This window comes from Camellia sinensis, chromosome 5 (genome assembly GCF_055761805.1).
Source record: "Camellia sinensis isolate YWXY chromosome 5, ASM5576180v1, whole genome shotgun sequence".
Taxonomy (NCBI): Eukaryota; Viridiplantae; Streptophyta; class Magnoliopsida; order Ericales; family Theaceae; genus Camellia; species Camellia sinensis.
The window spans coordinates 47386846-47399554 of record NC_138965.1 but is presented as its reverse complement, the minus strand read 5'-3'; the positions used below and the strand labels follow the sequence as shown (position 1 = coordinate 47399554).

Below are 12709 nucleotides of genomic sequence, written 5' to 3'. Positions count from 1 at the left end.
GGAAAGAAGGTATGTGAATGAAAATTAAAGAAATCTTGGCCTTTAAATAATTTAAAAATTAATCTCAAAAACTCTCTTACTTTATTATATAAATTTAACTTATTTTATCTTTTATACCTTTTTAATCTCAACTGCATAGCCAAACAAAGCCTAATTGTTGTATGTGTATTCAATACTTTTTTTAAAAAAATTTATAGACTGTGTTTGGTTTCAATTTTTTAAAAATTGAGTTTTTTTTTATTTTTAGTGAATATTTTTAAAATTTTAAGATATTTTTTTTTTACTTTTTTAGATACACCTTACTTAGATATATTTAAAAAATAAAATATTTGTAAAAAATATTTAAAAAAATTAATAAATATATAAAAATACGAAAATATATTGAATTTTTATATATATTTTTTTATAGTTTTAGTATTCAGTGAATTTTTTATAATTTTTGTTTACAAATATTATACTTTTTAAGTATATCTATATTAGGTATATTTAAAAATTTTTAAAAATAGTTAAAAAAAATTTAAAATTCAATCACCGTGCTTGGTTTGAGTTTTTTGAGTTAAATTTTTTGAAAATTGAATTTTTTGATTTTTTGTTTTTTTTGTTTTTAGTGAAGATTTTTAAAATTTTAAACATTTTTTATATTTTTTTAAATGCACTTCACTTAGATGTATCTAAAAAGTAAAAAATTTGTGAAAAAATATTTTTAAAAATTAATAAATACATAAAAATATAAAAAATGTACTGAATTCTCGTATTTTTTTGTATTTTTGGTATTTAGTGAATATTTAAAAGGTTTTTTTCAATTTTTTTTTACTTTTTAAGTATATTTATGTTAGATATGTCTAAAAATTAAAAAAATTGCTCAAAATATTAAAAACATTAAATAAAAACAAAAAAATATAAAAAATAAGAGAATAAAAATTTTTGAAAAGTATTTTTGAAAACTGGTAACCAAGCGTAATAAATTTTTTTTTTTAATTTTTTAAAATGTGAATCCTAATCATGAAACCAAATTGATTTTGTTATCAGCACTAAACGGTGCCGCATTCGGCGTGTCCTGCCCTTTTTGACCTTTCCAATCCAACGCTTGACATTCCTTGTCACCAAGAACAGCAAACAATACCCTCCGTCCGATCTAAATTAAAGGGTTTTCCCCGCCCTTCGCACGCTCCCAAACGCTTCCCTCTCTCTCTCTCTCCTCTTTTCTTCTTATATTCACTGCTTCACGCTCTCTCTCTCTCTCTCTCTCTCTCTCTCCGGAAAGCCGCTTCGCATTTCTGGGCACAAAAGCGGTTTTCCGGCCATCTAGAGAGAGGATTTCCGGCGCTAGGGTTTTGAAAAAAACCAGATCGGAATCGGCGGCTTTGGGTTCTTTCGTTTTTAGGGTTTGTTTTCTTTCTTTGTATTCTTCGTTTGATTAGAGAGAGAAACTGGATTGAGTCTTTTGGTACACAGATCTCAATCATTTTCTATATTCTTTCACTTTAATTTTGTTTTTCTCTTAGTTTTGTATACACTTCTCATGCTTTTTCTCAGTAAAGCCTCTCTAAGTTCTTAATCAGTTGATTTTTAGTGAAAGCTTATGAATTTTTCGTGTATATCTTCATCTCCAACAAGTTCGGTCCTTTTCTCAATCATTGATGACTTTTTTTAGTTGAATTTTATTTTATTTTATGGTTTATTTATTTTTCTAAATTAGGCGAAATAATTTCCTTTTTTTGATGCAAGTTGTCAGTCGCTATAACTGTTGTTTTCATTCTTTGTTTGGAATTTTCTTTCCCCGTCTGTCACTTTCCTTTTCCTTTTTCTTTCCTTCCTCGTGTTTGGTTGCTCGGAAAAAAAAAAAAAAAAAAACAGACGGCAAAAATGGGCACTTCATGACTGATTAGGGTTGAAGCATTTTTCTTAATAATTTATTTATTTTTTAATTTGGGCATTAAATTAAAAATGAAACCCAATTTCCAATTTTTCAGCTTTTTAGTAAAATCACGATTTATCTATGCTATTGTTTTTTTTTTCTTGGTGTTGGAAAATTCGGTTTTCTTTGTCAATATGTGTTTGTGGTTGCAAATATGCTGTACAAACATTAATATAATAATGCTCGAATTATATCTTCATTGGTAATGGAGAAAAAAGATCAGGAGAATCTTGTTCTTTCTATCCAGAGGGAATAGTATAATTTTTTTCTTTGATGGGTTGTCCTATTATGAGCCAGGTGCATGTCATTCACCTGAATTTGTGTTTTTGCCTCTCAAAATGTCATTTTTAAAGATGTTTTAGTGCTTAAATTTGTTATTAATATTGCATCATACCTTCTCTTTCTAAATACACAGACTTAGCTTTCTCGAGGCTAATAATTTTCTTAACTTTTTTTATTTGGTCCTAGGGCAGAGTTGGGTTTTGAAGATTGATAATGGCTGGCGAGAAGAAAATTGATAAGTGTATCCTTTGTTTATTGGGCTATTGAGTCCAGCATGCCTTGAATTTTTTTGTTGAAATTATTGGATAGTATAGTACAAACCCATTCACGCACTACACATACCCACATGTATACATAAATATGAATTGCCGGTTTGTTGAATTTCTATGTTTTTGAGTTTTTGTAAGTTTTGGATTTTTCAGTTTTTATTAAACTTCTTAAGGTCTTATATACCTACGTAGATGTACACACTTCTATATAAACAAATATGCCTTTTATTTATTTATTTATTTATTTTGGGGTGAACTGTTTAATCCAGAAAATATGGTGTTGATTAAGACTGTTGAGTGGTGGATTAGAAATTGCCTGTACTTTTTTGCTTTTGACGACTGAATAAATTAATAAATTTGAGTTGTGTTATATGCAAAAACTTGAACGCAATCTGCGCTGATTAATTAATTTTATGGGTTAGCAGCATATTCATTATCACAAATAAAAGTTGTTTTTCTTTTGGGATCTGATTATAGAAGTTGATATATATATATATATATGTTTCTTTATACTGTTTAATGTACATGGAATGCTGTTCACTTTCGTAAGCCATAATGACCTTCTCTATAATTTGAGTAGGAAACATTATGTAGCACAGTTACTTAACTCTATAATTCAGCCGAGCCAGTTGCTGCAGTATTGAAGTCAGATCCCTCTACTAAAGTGGCTGGGCAAGATGTGGTATGCCAACAGTGACAATTCTTCACTTTCTGTCATTTTAGGGTTTTTGCTTCCTTCCTTCCTGCGTATCTGTAGTTCTTTAATGATTTTTGAACTTCAGCCCTGGCATTTTCCTGAAACTCAGATCTTTTTTGGTTGTAATTTTTTTGTCAGTCTGCTACTGTAGTTCATGCATGATTGTTATTCAGGTATTTTTACTATGCCTGTAGTTCATGCATGATTGTTATTCAGGTATTTTTACTATGCCTGTGGTTTGTACGCTGTAGTTGTTGTAGTTTCTAGAAATGCTAGTACCATAGGTTTTGTTAGAAAACAATGATTGTAGAAAGTCCAAATATTTATTCTTATTTTACAATTGAAGTATTTTCATCTAAAGAGAAGAAAAATAAAACATGACCATAATGAATCTAGAGCTTGGCATAATTGAATACATATATTTTCATCTAAAGAGAAGAAAAAGAAAACCACTTTTGCAATGAGAATTGCCGCATCACAATGCAACTAGATCTTTTATATACCTCAACTGGAGTCAGTTGGTATCATATTCCTGTGTTATTGGTTTAACCTGCGTCTGGGCAACATTGGTTGTTTGGTACAAAATGGTAGATATGGTCTTGGGGTAATTTACTCTATAACTTGTTTGGAATGTCTACTAAAAACAAACCCCCAGTTATTCTGTACATGTATTGTAGCAGTAAATATTTATAAACACTCACTTCTATAAGGATATTCTATTCTTTCTTCTTAGGCCCCGTTTGTTTTGGGAGATAGAATGGAGGGGATTGATAATGAGGGGATTAATAGTGAGGGGATTGTTAGTGAGGGGATTAATAGTGAGGGGATTGATAGTGAGGGGATTAATAATGAGGAATTGTTAAATTATTTTTATATAAAATAATAAAACAAATAAAAAAATATAAAAAATTAAACATTATATTTTAAAAAAAATTCCCAATATATAAAAAATAAAAAAATTTCTAATCCCCTCACTATTTTCTAATACCATCTCTACCTCCTCCTTACCAATCCCCCTTCCAAGGGTATTAGCAATACCAAGGGATTAATAGTCCCAAGGCTTTCTCTGCAAACAAACAGGGGTTTTAGTAATACCTTGGTATTACTAGTCCCTATACCCTCCCCATAGCCCAAAACAAACGGGGCCTTAATTTATTACTAATGCTCTCATGCTTGTTAAGCACAACTTTATCCGACTTGGTCTATAATACCTGTTTATTAATACTAACTGCCTCTGGGATTAGTTTCTGATTTACCTTGTTACCATTGTCCCTTCAGTTGTTCTTTGTTGTCTTACTTGGTATTGTTTTAATGTTTTCTCTCAGGCTTCTGGAAAAGGTGGAACACCAACTGTTTTGTCCTCTTCTATATCCTCCTCAGGAGATGCTATCTCCAGCATGAAAGGTGAGACTGGTCAAGAGTCAGTTGCAGAGCAAGGTGTTTACTATCCACCTACTAGCTATGACAATTATTATTACCCAGGTTAGATTGATTGGTTCTATTTTTGAAACATGATCTCCATTAAAGTTGTCAAACCTCACTTGATAGAAACATATAGATTCAGTTGCAACTGAAAGATGAAAAACAAAATGCCGCAGTTGAAGAAAATTGATATGTGAACCTGTTAGCTCCGAGTGTTTCTAATTATCATGTATTTGTATTAGAGTTTGCTGCCGTAAGTTTGAAGGAGAATTTAAGTAGTGTGTTTGGTGGTTAAAAAACTTGGGTAAATTACCAATAGGTCCTAATAGTTGGACTTAATTCTCATTAAGTTCTATTAAAAATAAGGCCTCGTTTGGCAATATTACTTTTTAGCCTAAAAGTCAAAAAGTCACTAAAAAAATTAAAAAACCAAGAACTTATACCAAAAAGTCAAAGATTCTATTTTCTCTCTATTTTTGGCACATCTTTTCGTAAAAAATCAAAAAATCATTCCAACCATACTAGTTTTTTTTACATCATATTTTAGCTAAAAAACCAAGAAGTTACTAAAAAAACCTATTCCCAAACAAGGCCCAAGTCTTAGTAAAATTGTTGCTAAAAATAATTTTTTGTGACAATTTTTTGCATGTCGTTAAAAATTAACAATTAATGATTTTTTTTCCATACTTTTTATAAATTGGCGCTAAAATTTACAATTAGTGACGTTTTTCTGTAACGAATTTTTCAAACTGTCGTTGAAATTTGAAAATTAGTGACTTATTTTTTTTTAAATTGTCGTTAAAACTTTTAATTAGTAACATTTTTTGTGACAAAAATTTCTAACTGTCGCTGAAAATTAACAATTAGTGATGTTTTTTAAGAGTGTTTTTAAGAAATTGCCATTAATTATCATAGAACTTATTGGACAATAAGTCCACAACTACACGGAAGTCCCCCTTAAAACTGTGCTTATTAACCTTGAGGTTGTGGGTTTTAGCCTAAGGCAGCCACTTAGTGCAAATTATGCCAAAGGGATTTGTATCCAATCTACACCTCCTAGACCTCCATCCAATGTGGACTAAACGGGTCGTATATTTTTTTGTTATGACAAACATGTAATTGAGTGACATCTCAATGGAGATAATGTAAGAGTTTTCATTTTGTCAACATTTTTGACTTAAAAGACAAATTTCTGTAATGCAAATTGAACCAAAGTATGAAATTATTACTCAAATATTTGGGATATTTTAAATTAATGTTAATACTAACAGCCAGCTCTTTTTGACTTAGTAATGGATTTGTTTGTTAACGGTGATTGTTGTATTGGTTATTTAGGTTAGTTTGTTAAATTACTTCCGTAGAAGGTAAAATATAAGACTTTGAGCCCCAAAGTACCATATGTGAAAAATCTTGACCAATTTTACGATTGTACTTTTGCTTTTAAAAATTTGTCATTTACAAAATTAAGGCATGCTTGGAGGCGATTGAGTTTTAAAGTTACGTGGAGCTTTAATACTAAGTGGGAAATTGAGCATTTTGATATTGCAATGCTTATTTTGCAGGCTATAATGGGACCTTTACCCAATTGGATGACCATAATTATTTTAATGCTGGAGGTGGTTCTTATACAGTATGTTCTCTGCCCTGTATCCTACAGTTAATTTGCCTATTTTGGCATCCTATTTATATTTTTCACAAGTTACTGCTAGAGTTGTCTTATCAATTGAAGCTGGGTGACCTTTTCACTTTTCATTTTTTTGATCTCTCCAGGGTTTTCAAACGGATAATGGTTCACTTCTCTATTATCTGCCTGGTTATGATCCTTATGCTACTGGGTCTTTTATGGGTATGGATGGGCAGCAGCCATACTATTCTTCACCAGGATATCTTCAGCAGCCTGTTTCATATGGATCAGAGGCCATGCCATGTTACTCATGGGATTCTGCGTATGTTGGAGACGTAGCAAATGGGACGACCGGTTTTCCTGGGAAGTCAAAATCTGCTTTTGGCTCTAATGCTTCAATGAAGTCAAATAGTTATAACTCTGTAAAATCAGGTGCCGCTCTTGCTAGCAAATTTTCAACGTTGCCCTTGGATTCTAGGTCACGAAAATCTGCTGCCTCATCCAATATCTCTAAATCTATCATTGAAAGTCAACCTCTCAGAACTTTGGGCAAGGTATATGTGCATGTGATGAAGCATTCATCTTTAGGTTATATTGATTTTAATATTTGTTTTTTCCAGTTGAAATTTAGTGCTGTCACTCAAAATTACATTAAATGTGCTGGTAAATACAATTTGTTCGACTGTAGCCTACGACATCAAGACAGAAGCCTGCCTTAAATTTGCTTTTTTTTTTTTGGAAGAAAAAATAGATTTTTTAGATCTTTGTTGATGGACGTCTTGCGTCACCTTTGTTTGCCATTTGTTACCTCACGGTGAAGGTACTACCTTCTGTGGAGCTTGCTGGTGGCTGTAGCATCTGCAAGACATGTCTTCGGTGTGTTGCTTAAGAGATGCGTGTCCTAAGTGTCTGTACCTATGTTATCAGAAAGCGCTAATACCTGAGCGAATTGCGTATTGGTACGCACATTCCGAAACATGGTACCCTTTTGTTCCAAAATGGTAAATTTAATGATCCGAAGCGATATCTAAAGTTTTTTCTAATATATATCCTTAAATGTTACCTTAGGAGGAAAAAAATCTAATATAACAAATTATAATCTAAGGTAACTTAAGTTTTGACAAGACAAAAACTTCAAAAATGAAATATATATATACATATATTGTTGGATGCCTAATAATTGAAAAAAAAAATTACTCTAGAAGTACCTTAAATTCTTAAATGTAGTATCTACAAGTCTATTCCTGTTGTACTACATTTTAGAGCATGTGGCGTATAACGTTTCCATTCTTATTCCCGTTCCACGTACCAAAATGATCTACGTTGCAGGTAACATAGGTTTGTACCAAAAAAATGAATAAAAAATTTGGTCACACAATATGGCAAGTCGTACATGTATCCAGCCATGTCCGAGGAGTGTCTTTGTCCTACGACCGCTTTTTTTTTTTGTGTTATTTATGCTTCGTTACATTTTTATCATATTGTATGGATGTGACAATTACAAGGTTGAAGGTGATAGTATGGAGGGGGGTGATGATGTATTGGAGTGGAGGAAACTTTAGTCAAGATCAAATAATTTTGTAGTCAACTTGACTTTTTATTAATATGGGTCTTGGAGATGTTTGACTAGAAAGTGTTTGTGTGATCTCATGGTTGAATGCTCCTTGATTTAGATGGTTGTCTGTTCCTATTTCAAAGTTTTTAGCTTTCTTAATAATCTTTTTTAGTTTTATGCTGGCCTAAATCTTAAGAGCTTAGTTGCCAGAATCTTTTATATCAAGTGTCATCACTCCAAATTTTACGATTGCTACCGGAAGCGTGAAAGGATTGTAATATTTTTTATTTTATTTTATAAAAGTAGTCTACCCATGTGTCTTGGTTCTTGTCATGAGATGAAAATTTCAAATGTTGGATTGGCCTCAAAAATAAACTCTTGAGGGTCTTTTACTGGTCAATGGTCAATTTTAAATTAAAATAGGACTTCCATTACTCTGATTTCTCTAGCTTGGATGGGAATCCAGTTCACATTTTATCATGCAATGTTTATTGTTATTATTGTGAGCTTATTTGTCATATATCTTTGATATGCGCATTATACTGTACGTTTGTAACTACTTTGGATTTAAACAAAAAAAGAAAAGGAAATTGTTGAAAAAGGGAAATGATTGTTTGCACCCAATTCTATGTATTTTTGTCACTTTCCATTTTTTGTGACAGTCTTGAGTGCATCAATAAATATCCACTGTGCACGTGTTCAGGACTCAGTTTTCTTCAAGTCAAATAATGGGTATCGTCTCTTATATGGTTTTTTTTTCTTTCTCTTTTTCTCTTTCTAATTTTGTGATATGTTTAAAAAAATGTTTTCACAAAATCTGCGTCTGCATTTTGTTTTGTAATATTTCTAGTAAATTGATGAGGGAGATTGTTCATACACTCAAATTAGTTATTTTAATAATTATAAAATCTGCACCAGGGTTAGATGTTTTAATAATTATTAATATTTTCTGGTTTTATGCATGCAGCTAGGTTCTGGTTACCAATCAGCGAACCTTATGAAAGGATATCACCCTGTTGGTAATTTCTCATCATTTATCAATCAAAACCATAATAGTTCAATGAACTACAGATCGAACAGTAGAGTATGGAATGGGAACAACAAATTCAATAGGTTGAGAGACAGAAATGTAGGGTTTGATGCTTCATCTGAGCTAACATGTGGTCCTAGGGCCCAGAATGGGAGCAATCCTTCAAACCCATCAGAAGTAGAACAGCTGGGACCCATGGTTCGAAGGGATCAATATAACGTAAAAGAGTTTCAAACTGTGTATGACAACGCAAAGTTTTATGTCATCAAGTCGTACAGCGAAGATGATATCCATAAGTGTATTAAATATGATGTCTGGTCCAGTACTCCAAATGGCAATAAGAAATTGGATGCTGCTTTCCATGACGCGGAGGCAAAAGCCTGCGAGACGGGCACAAAATGTCCAATCTTCCTCTTTTTTTCAGTAAGTCTAATCTTGGCTTTTGTTTAATCAACCACAGGTTCTAACTTTGATACAGATTGCTTATTAGCATTGTAAAAGCAGATTACTTTTTGCCACTTAAGTGTTTATAGTAAGGTAACCATTGTTTGAATTTTATCTTTGGGGAATTTCAGGTGAATGGAAGTGGACAATTTATAGGTGTAGCTGAGATGATTGGGCCGGTGGACTTCAACAAGGACATGGATTTTTGGCAACTTGACAAGTGGAATGGGTTTTTCCCAGTAAAGTGGCACATAATTAAGGATACCCCTAATACACAGCTGCGGCACATCATCCTTGAAAACAACGATAACAGATCTGTAACTTACAGCAGGGATACTCAGGAGGTAGTTCTTTTGTTTCCTTTTTACAGCATTCAATTAATAGGATAGTCTTTTTTCTCTTTTTGAGTGAAATCATTGAAACTTGACACCTAAGAAGCAGACACACATGACACTAGATGGACACACCATGTAGGACATGACAGTGGGGGGGACACATGAAAAATATATAGTTTTTTTATTTATTTCTTATATCTCATAGATAAGGATAAATAATTATTATGTATCATATATATATGAATATTTAAGTCAAAAATAGTAATTTTTAGGGTAAATTACAAATACACCCCTAAGGTTTGCTTAAAATATGATTTGCTCCCTATGGTTATGGAAATTACATCACGCCTCTTGAAGTTTATAATTTCATAACAAATGACTCCTTTTATTAATAAATTATCTAGTCAATTAACAGTTTTTAATGATGTCAAAATTTTATTTCAACTAATAATTCATGTAATTTTATCGTTGTATAGAGAGCAGTTAGGAATTTTATTTTTTCAGTTAATTTTGTTAAATAAAAAATTCTAACAAGTGGGGTATTTGTAATTCTCCAAACCACGGGGCAATCTGTATTTTAAGCAAATCTCAATGAGTGTATTTGTAATATACCCTATTTTTTATAGTCTAAAGGAGGAGAATAGGTATGAAGTATAAATTTACATTATTTTTGTTTTATCATCGGATTCCAGGTTATTTTAATCAAACTTGTAATATGTTTCATGCGTGTCCAATATCTGGTAGTGTTTGATGAGTGTTGTATCAAGTTGGTGTCTGACATGGTGTTGGTTGCATGATGTTTATGCTTAGAAATGTCTATGCTTAGCTTAACACACAATATTTCAACTTTAAACTAAATGTTTTTTTGACAACATCAATATAAGTGGAATTTAAGCTTAATTTTTGTAATCTTTATGAAACCTTTTTAATGGGAAACTTGTGCTTATTGTATGGGGCCACGGTTGCTTTTAATTGAGAAAGAACGATATTACATTCTGTGGAACTGATATTAGTGTTGCAGCTTATTGTAGTTTGCAGTATTCTTTTTTGCTACCATTGTTGGTATATATCACATTGGTTGAAGTTGGGGGTTTTATAAATATTGTCTAAAAGTTCTTGCAACCATTTTCATTGTTTCAGATTGGATTTAAGCAAGGAATAGAGATGCTAAACATTTTTAAGAGTTACTCAGAGAAGACATCCGTATTGGATGATTTCAATTTCTATGAAATCCGGGAGCAATCGCTTAAAGCTAAAAGGAGCAGCAAGCAAGCTTCATCTCAAACCGAAGTACACATGACTCATGATTTTCCTGTGAGTTTATATATCTCCTTTTTTGGTCTTAAGAGTTGACCCTAGGGTGCTGTTTGGTAACTACCGTTTACAGTTTATAAAAAACATTTTACATGCTTATATTGATTTTTTAATTTTTAATTACGTCAAGTGTTAAAAAAATTTGTTGGCCGGAGGTGGTGGCTGGCTGTTGGAAGTGGTTTTCGGCTGGAGGTGGTGGCTGAATGTGGTTTCCAACAGAATATGGCTGCTAGAGGTGGTGGTCGAAGGTGGATGCCAGCAGTGGTTGCTAGAGACAAGGGGTGGATTTTGCCGCCGGAGATTGCCAGAGGTTGCCGATGATGGTGGATAGAGGGAAAGGGGGAGAATTTTAGACAAATGAAACAACCTTTTTTTTAATACAAGAATTTAGTAAATTTTGTATATTGTTTACAATTTTTTAAAAACGAAAATAGACAAATGAATTTTTCTTTGCAATTTTAATTTTTTTTTTTGTAAAGATAAATGTTATCAAACGGGCCCTCACATGCTTTTGTTTCTTGTTCTCTTTTTTGTGATAAAAAAAAATTGAAAAAGAACAAGAACATGTTTGGTGCTTCTTATCATTTAAAAAAAGTGGCAATGGGTTTCAAATTTTACCAAATTTTAGAAAAAAAAGAAGGTTCTCCTTGTTTTCAAAACAAGTTTTCATTCCCGTTTCATTTGTTTTCAGAACAAGTTTTAGTCCCTCCCTCACCCACAGGGTCTGGCCACCACTGACCATTGGTACCCACAGGGTCTGGCCACCACTGACCATTGGTCATCACTGACATCTAGCACCTCTGGCTGCCAGCGATTGCATCCATCCACTCCACCTCTGACTGTTTAGAAAACAATTGTGTACCCAACAAGCGATTTTTGTTTTTAGTTATCAAAAACAAAATCATGTTATAGGGTGGCACGATTATATACAAGTTATCACTGTGGTTGCTCTAATTCAATTCGGTTTATTATTGTAATGTTTAGCTGGATTTTCCTGATACCTTGTTTTTCCATGTTTTTGAGCAGATGCATTTGAAAACAGGAGAAACGACAACTGAAGAAGCAGCAGCAGCGAGGTCAAATAATTCTTCTGATTCAACATCGTCGCTCGTCAATCTCACCAAAAATCTCTCCCTCAATTCTCACCCACTGAAGGGTGGTGGTGCTGTTATGAATCCAAGAGAGAACTCCACACCTTCTATCCCCGATTCAAAGGCATTTTAGAGACACTAGGGCTTGCCACACTAGGGCTTGCCGTATCTTTTTCGCTCAGGCTTTTTTGTTCTTTTCATTTAAGTTAGTTTATTATATAGGAGTTCAATTTTAGTTTCTTTTGATGATTTAATGGGGTTTGAGATGATTTGGTCAGGTAATTGCAGCAGTCAGTTAATTTTCTTGTTGCCCTTCAATTTAATTTCTCCATGACCTGTTGTTATGTTTGAGACATTGGCCGACTCACCTTTTTTTATTTTTAATTTGGGTTGTCAATACTGATTTGGTTTTTCATAATGTGAAAGAACCTAGGCCAGCTCATTCATGGCCAATACAAACTGCCGTGCTGAAAAGAGTTTCTTTGCCTGCATTGAAATGGTAGGAAGTAGTTAGGTGCCGTTTGGTAACACTTACGTTTTCAGTTTTCTGTTTATATTTACAAAAATTTTAAAAACTCAAATAAAAACTTGTTTGGTAAAATTTTGGATTTATAAATCAGTGGTCTCAGTTTATAAATTTGGCTAAAAAATGAAAACACAAAAAATGTGTTTCTGTTTTGAGTTTTGAGTTTTTTTTTCTTTACCACCCAACATTAGCCATCACCCGC

At 32.6% G+C, this 12709-nt stretch overlaps 1 protein-coding gene and 1 long non-coding RNA gene across 3 annotated transcripts; both read left to right on the top strand.

The window, feature by feature from the left end:
- The first annotated feature begins 1054 nt into the window (after window positions 1-1054).
- On the top strand, window positions 1055-12440 carry LOC114280983 (uncharacterized). Of its 2 annotated transcripts, none has more exons than XM_028223407.2 (10): window positions 1055-1385; window positions 2387-2441; window positions 3090-3151; window positions 4492-4570; window positions 6151-6218; window positions 6359-6766; window positions 8735-9220; window positions 9373-9585; window positions 10717-10890; window positions 11917-12440. In XM_028223407.2, exons 2-10 carry the CDS (start codon window positions 2414-2416, stop codon window positions 12112-12114), a joined length of 1716 nt encoding a protein of 571 aa, XP_028079208.2. In that variant the 5' UTR covers window positions 1055-1385; window positions 2387-2413; the 3' UTR covers window positions 12115-12440. The 2 variants fall into 2 exon arrangements, with proteins under 2 accessions (XP_028079208.2, XP_028079207.2); XM_028223406.2 differs by having other exon boundaries at window positions 1100-1385; window positions 4492-4648.
- On the top strand, window positions 3218-3542 carry LOC145790613 (uncharacterized). Its single transcript, XR_014329474.1, has 2 exons — window positions 3218-3339; window positions 3383-3542. It is a non-coding gene; the product is annotated as an uncharacterized LOC145790613 (long non-coding RNA).
- Window positions 12441-12709: the final 269 nt, after the last annotated feature.

What these genes read in the sequence shown, in the direction of transcription:
- LOC114280983 (XM_028223406.2), top strand. Translation starts at nt 2,414, where the DNA reads ATGGCTGGCGAGAAGAAAATTGATAAGT. An exon ending in TGACAATTATTATTACCCAG is followed by an intron (nt 4,649 to 6,150) that starts GTTAGATTGATT and finishes CTTATTTTGCAG; the next exon opens with GCTATAATGGGACCTTTACC. An exon ending in CAATCTTCCTCTTTTTTTCA is followed by an intron (nt 9,221 to 9,372) that starts GTAAGTCTAATC and finishes GGGGAATTTCAG; the next exon opens with GTGAATGGAAGTGGACAATT.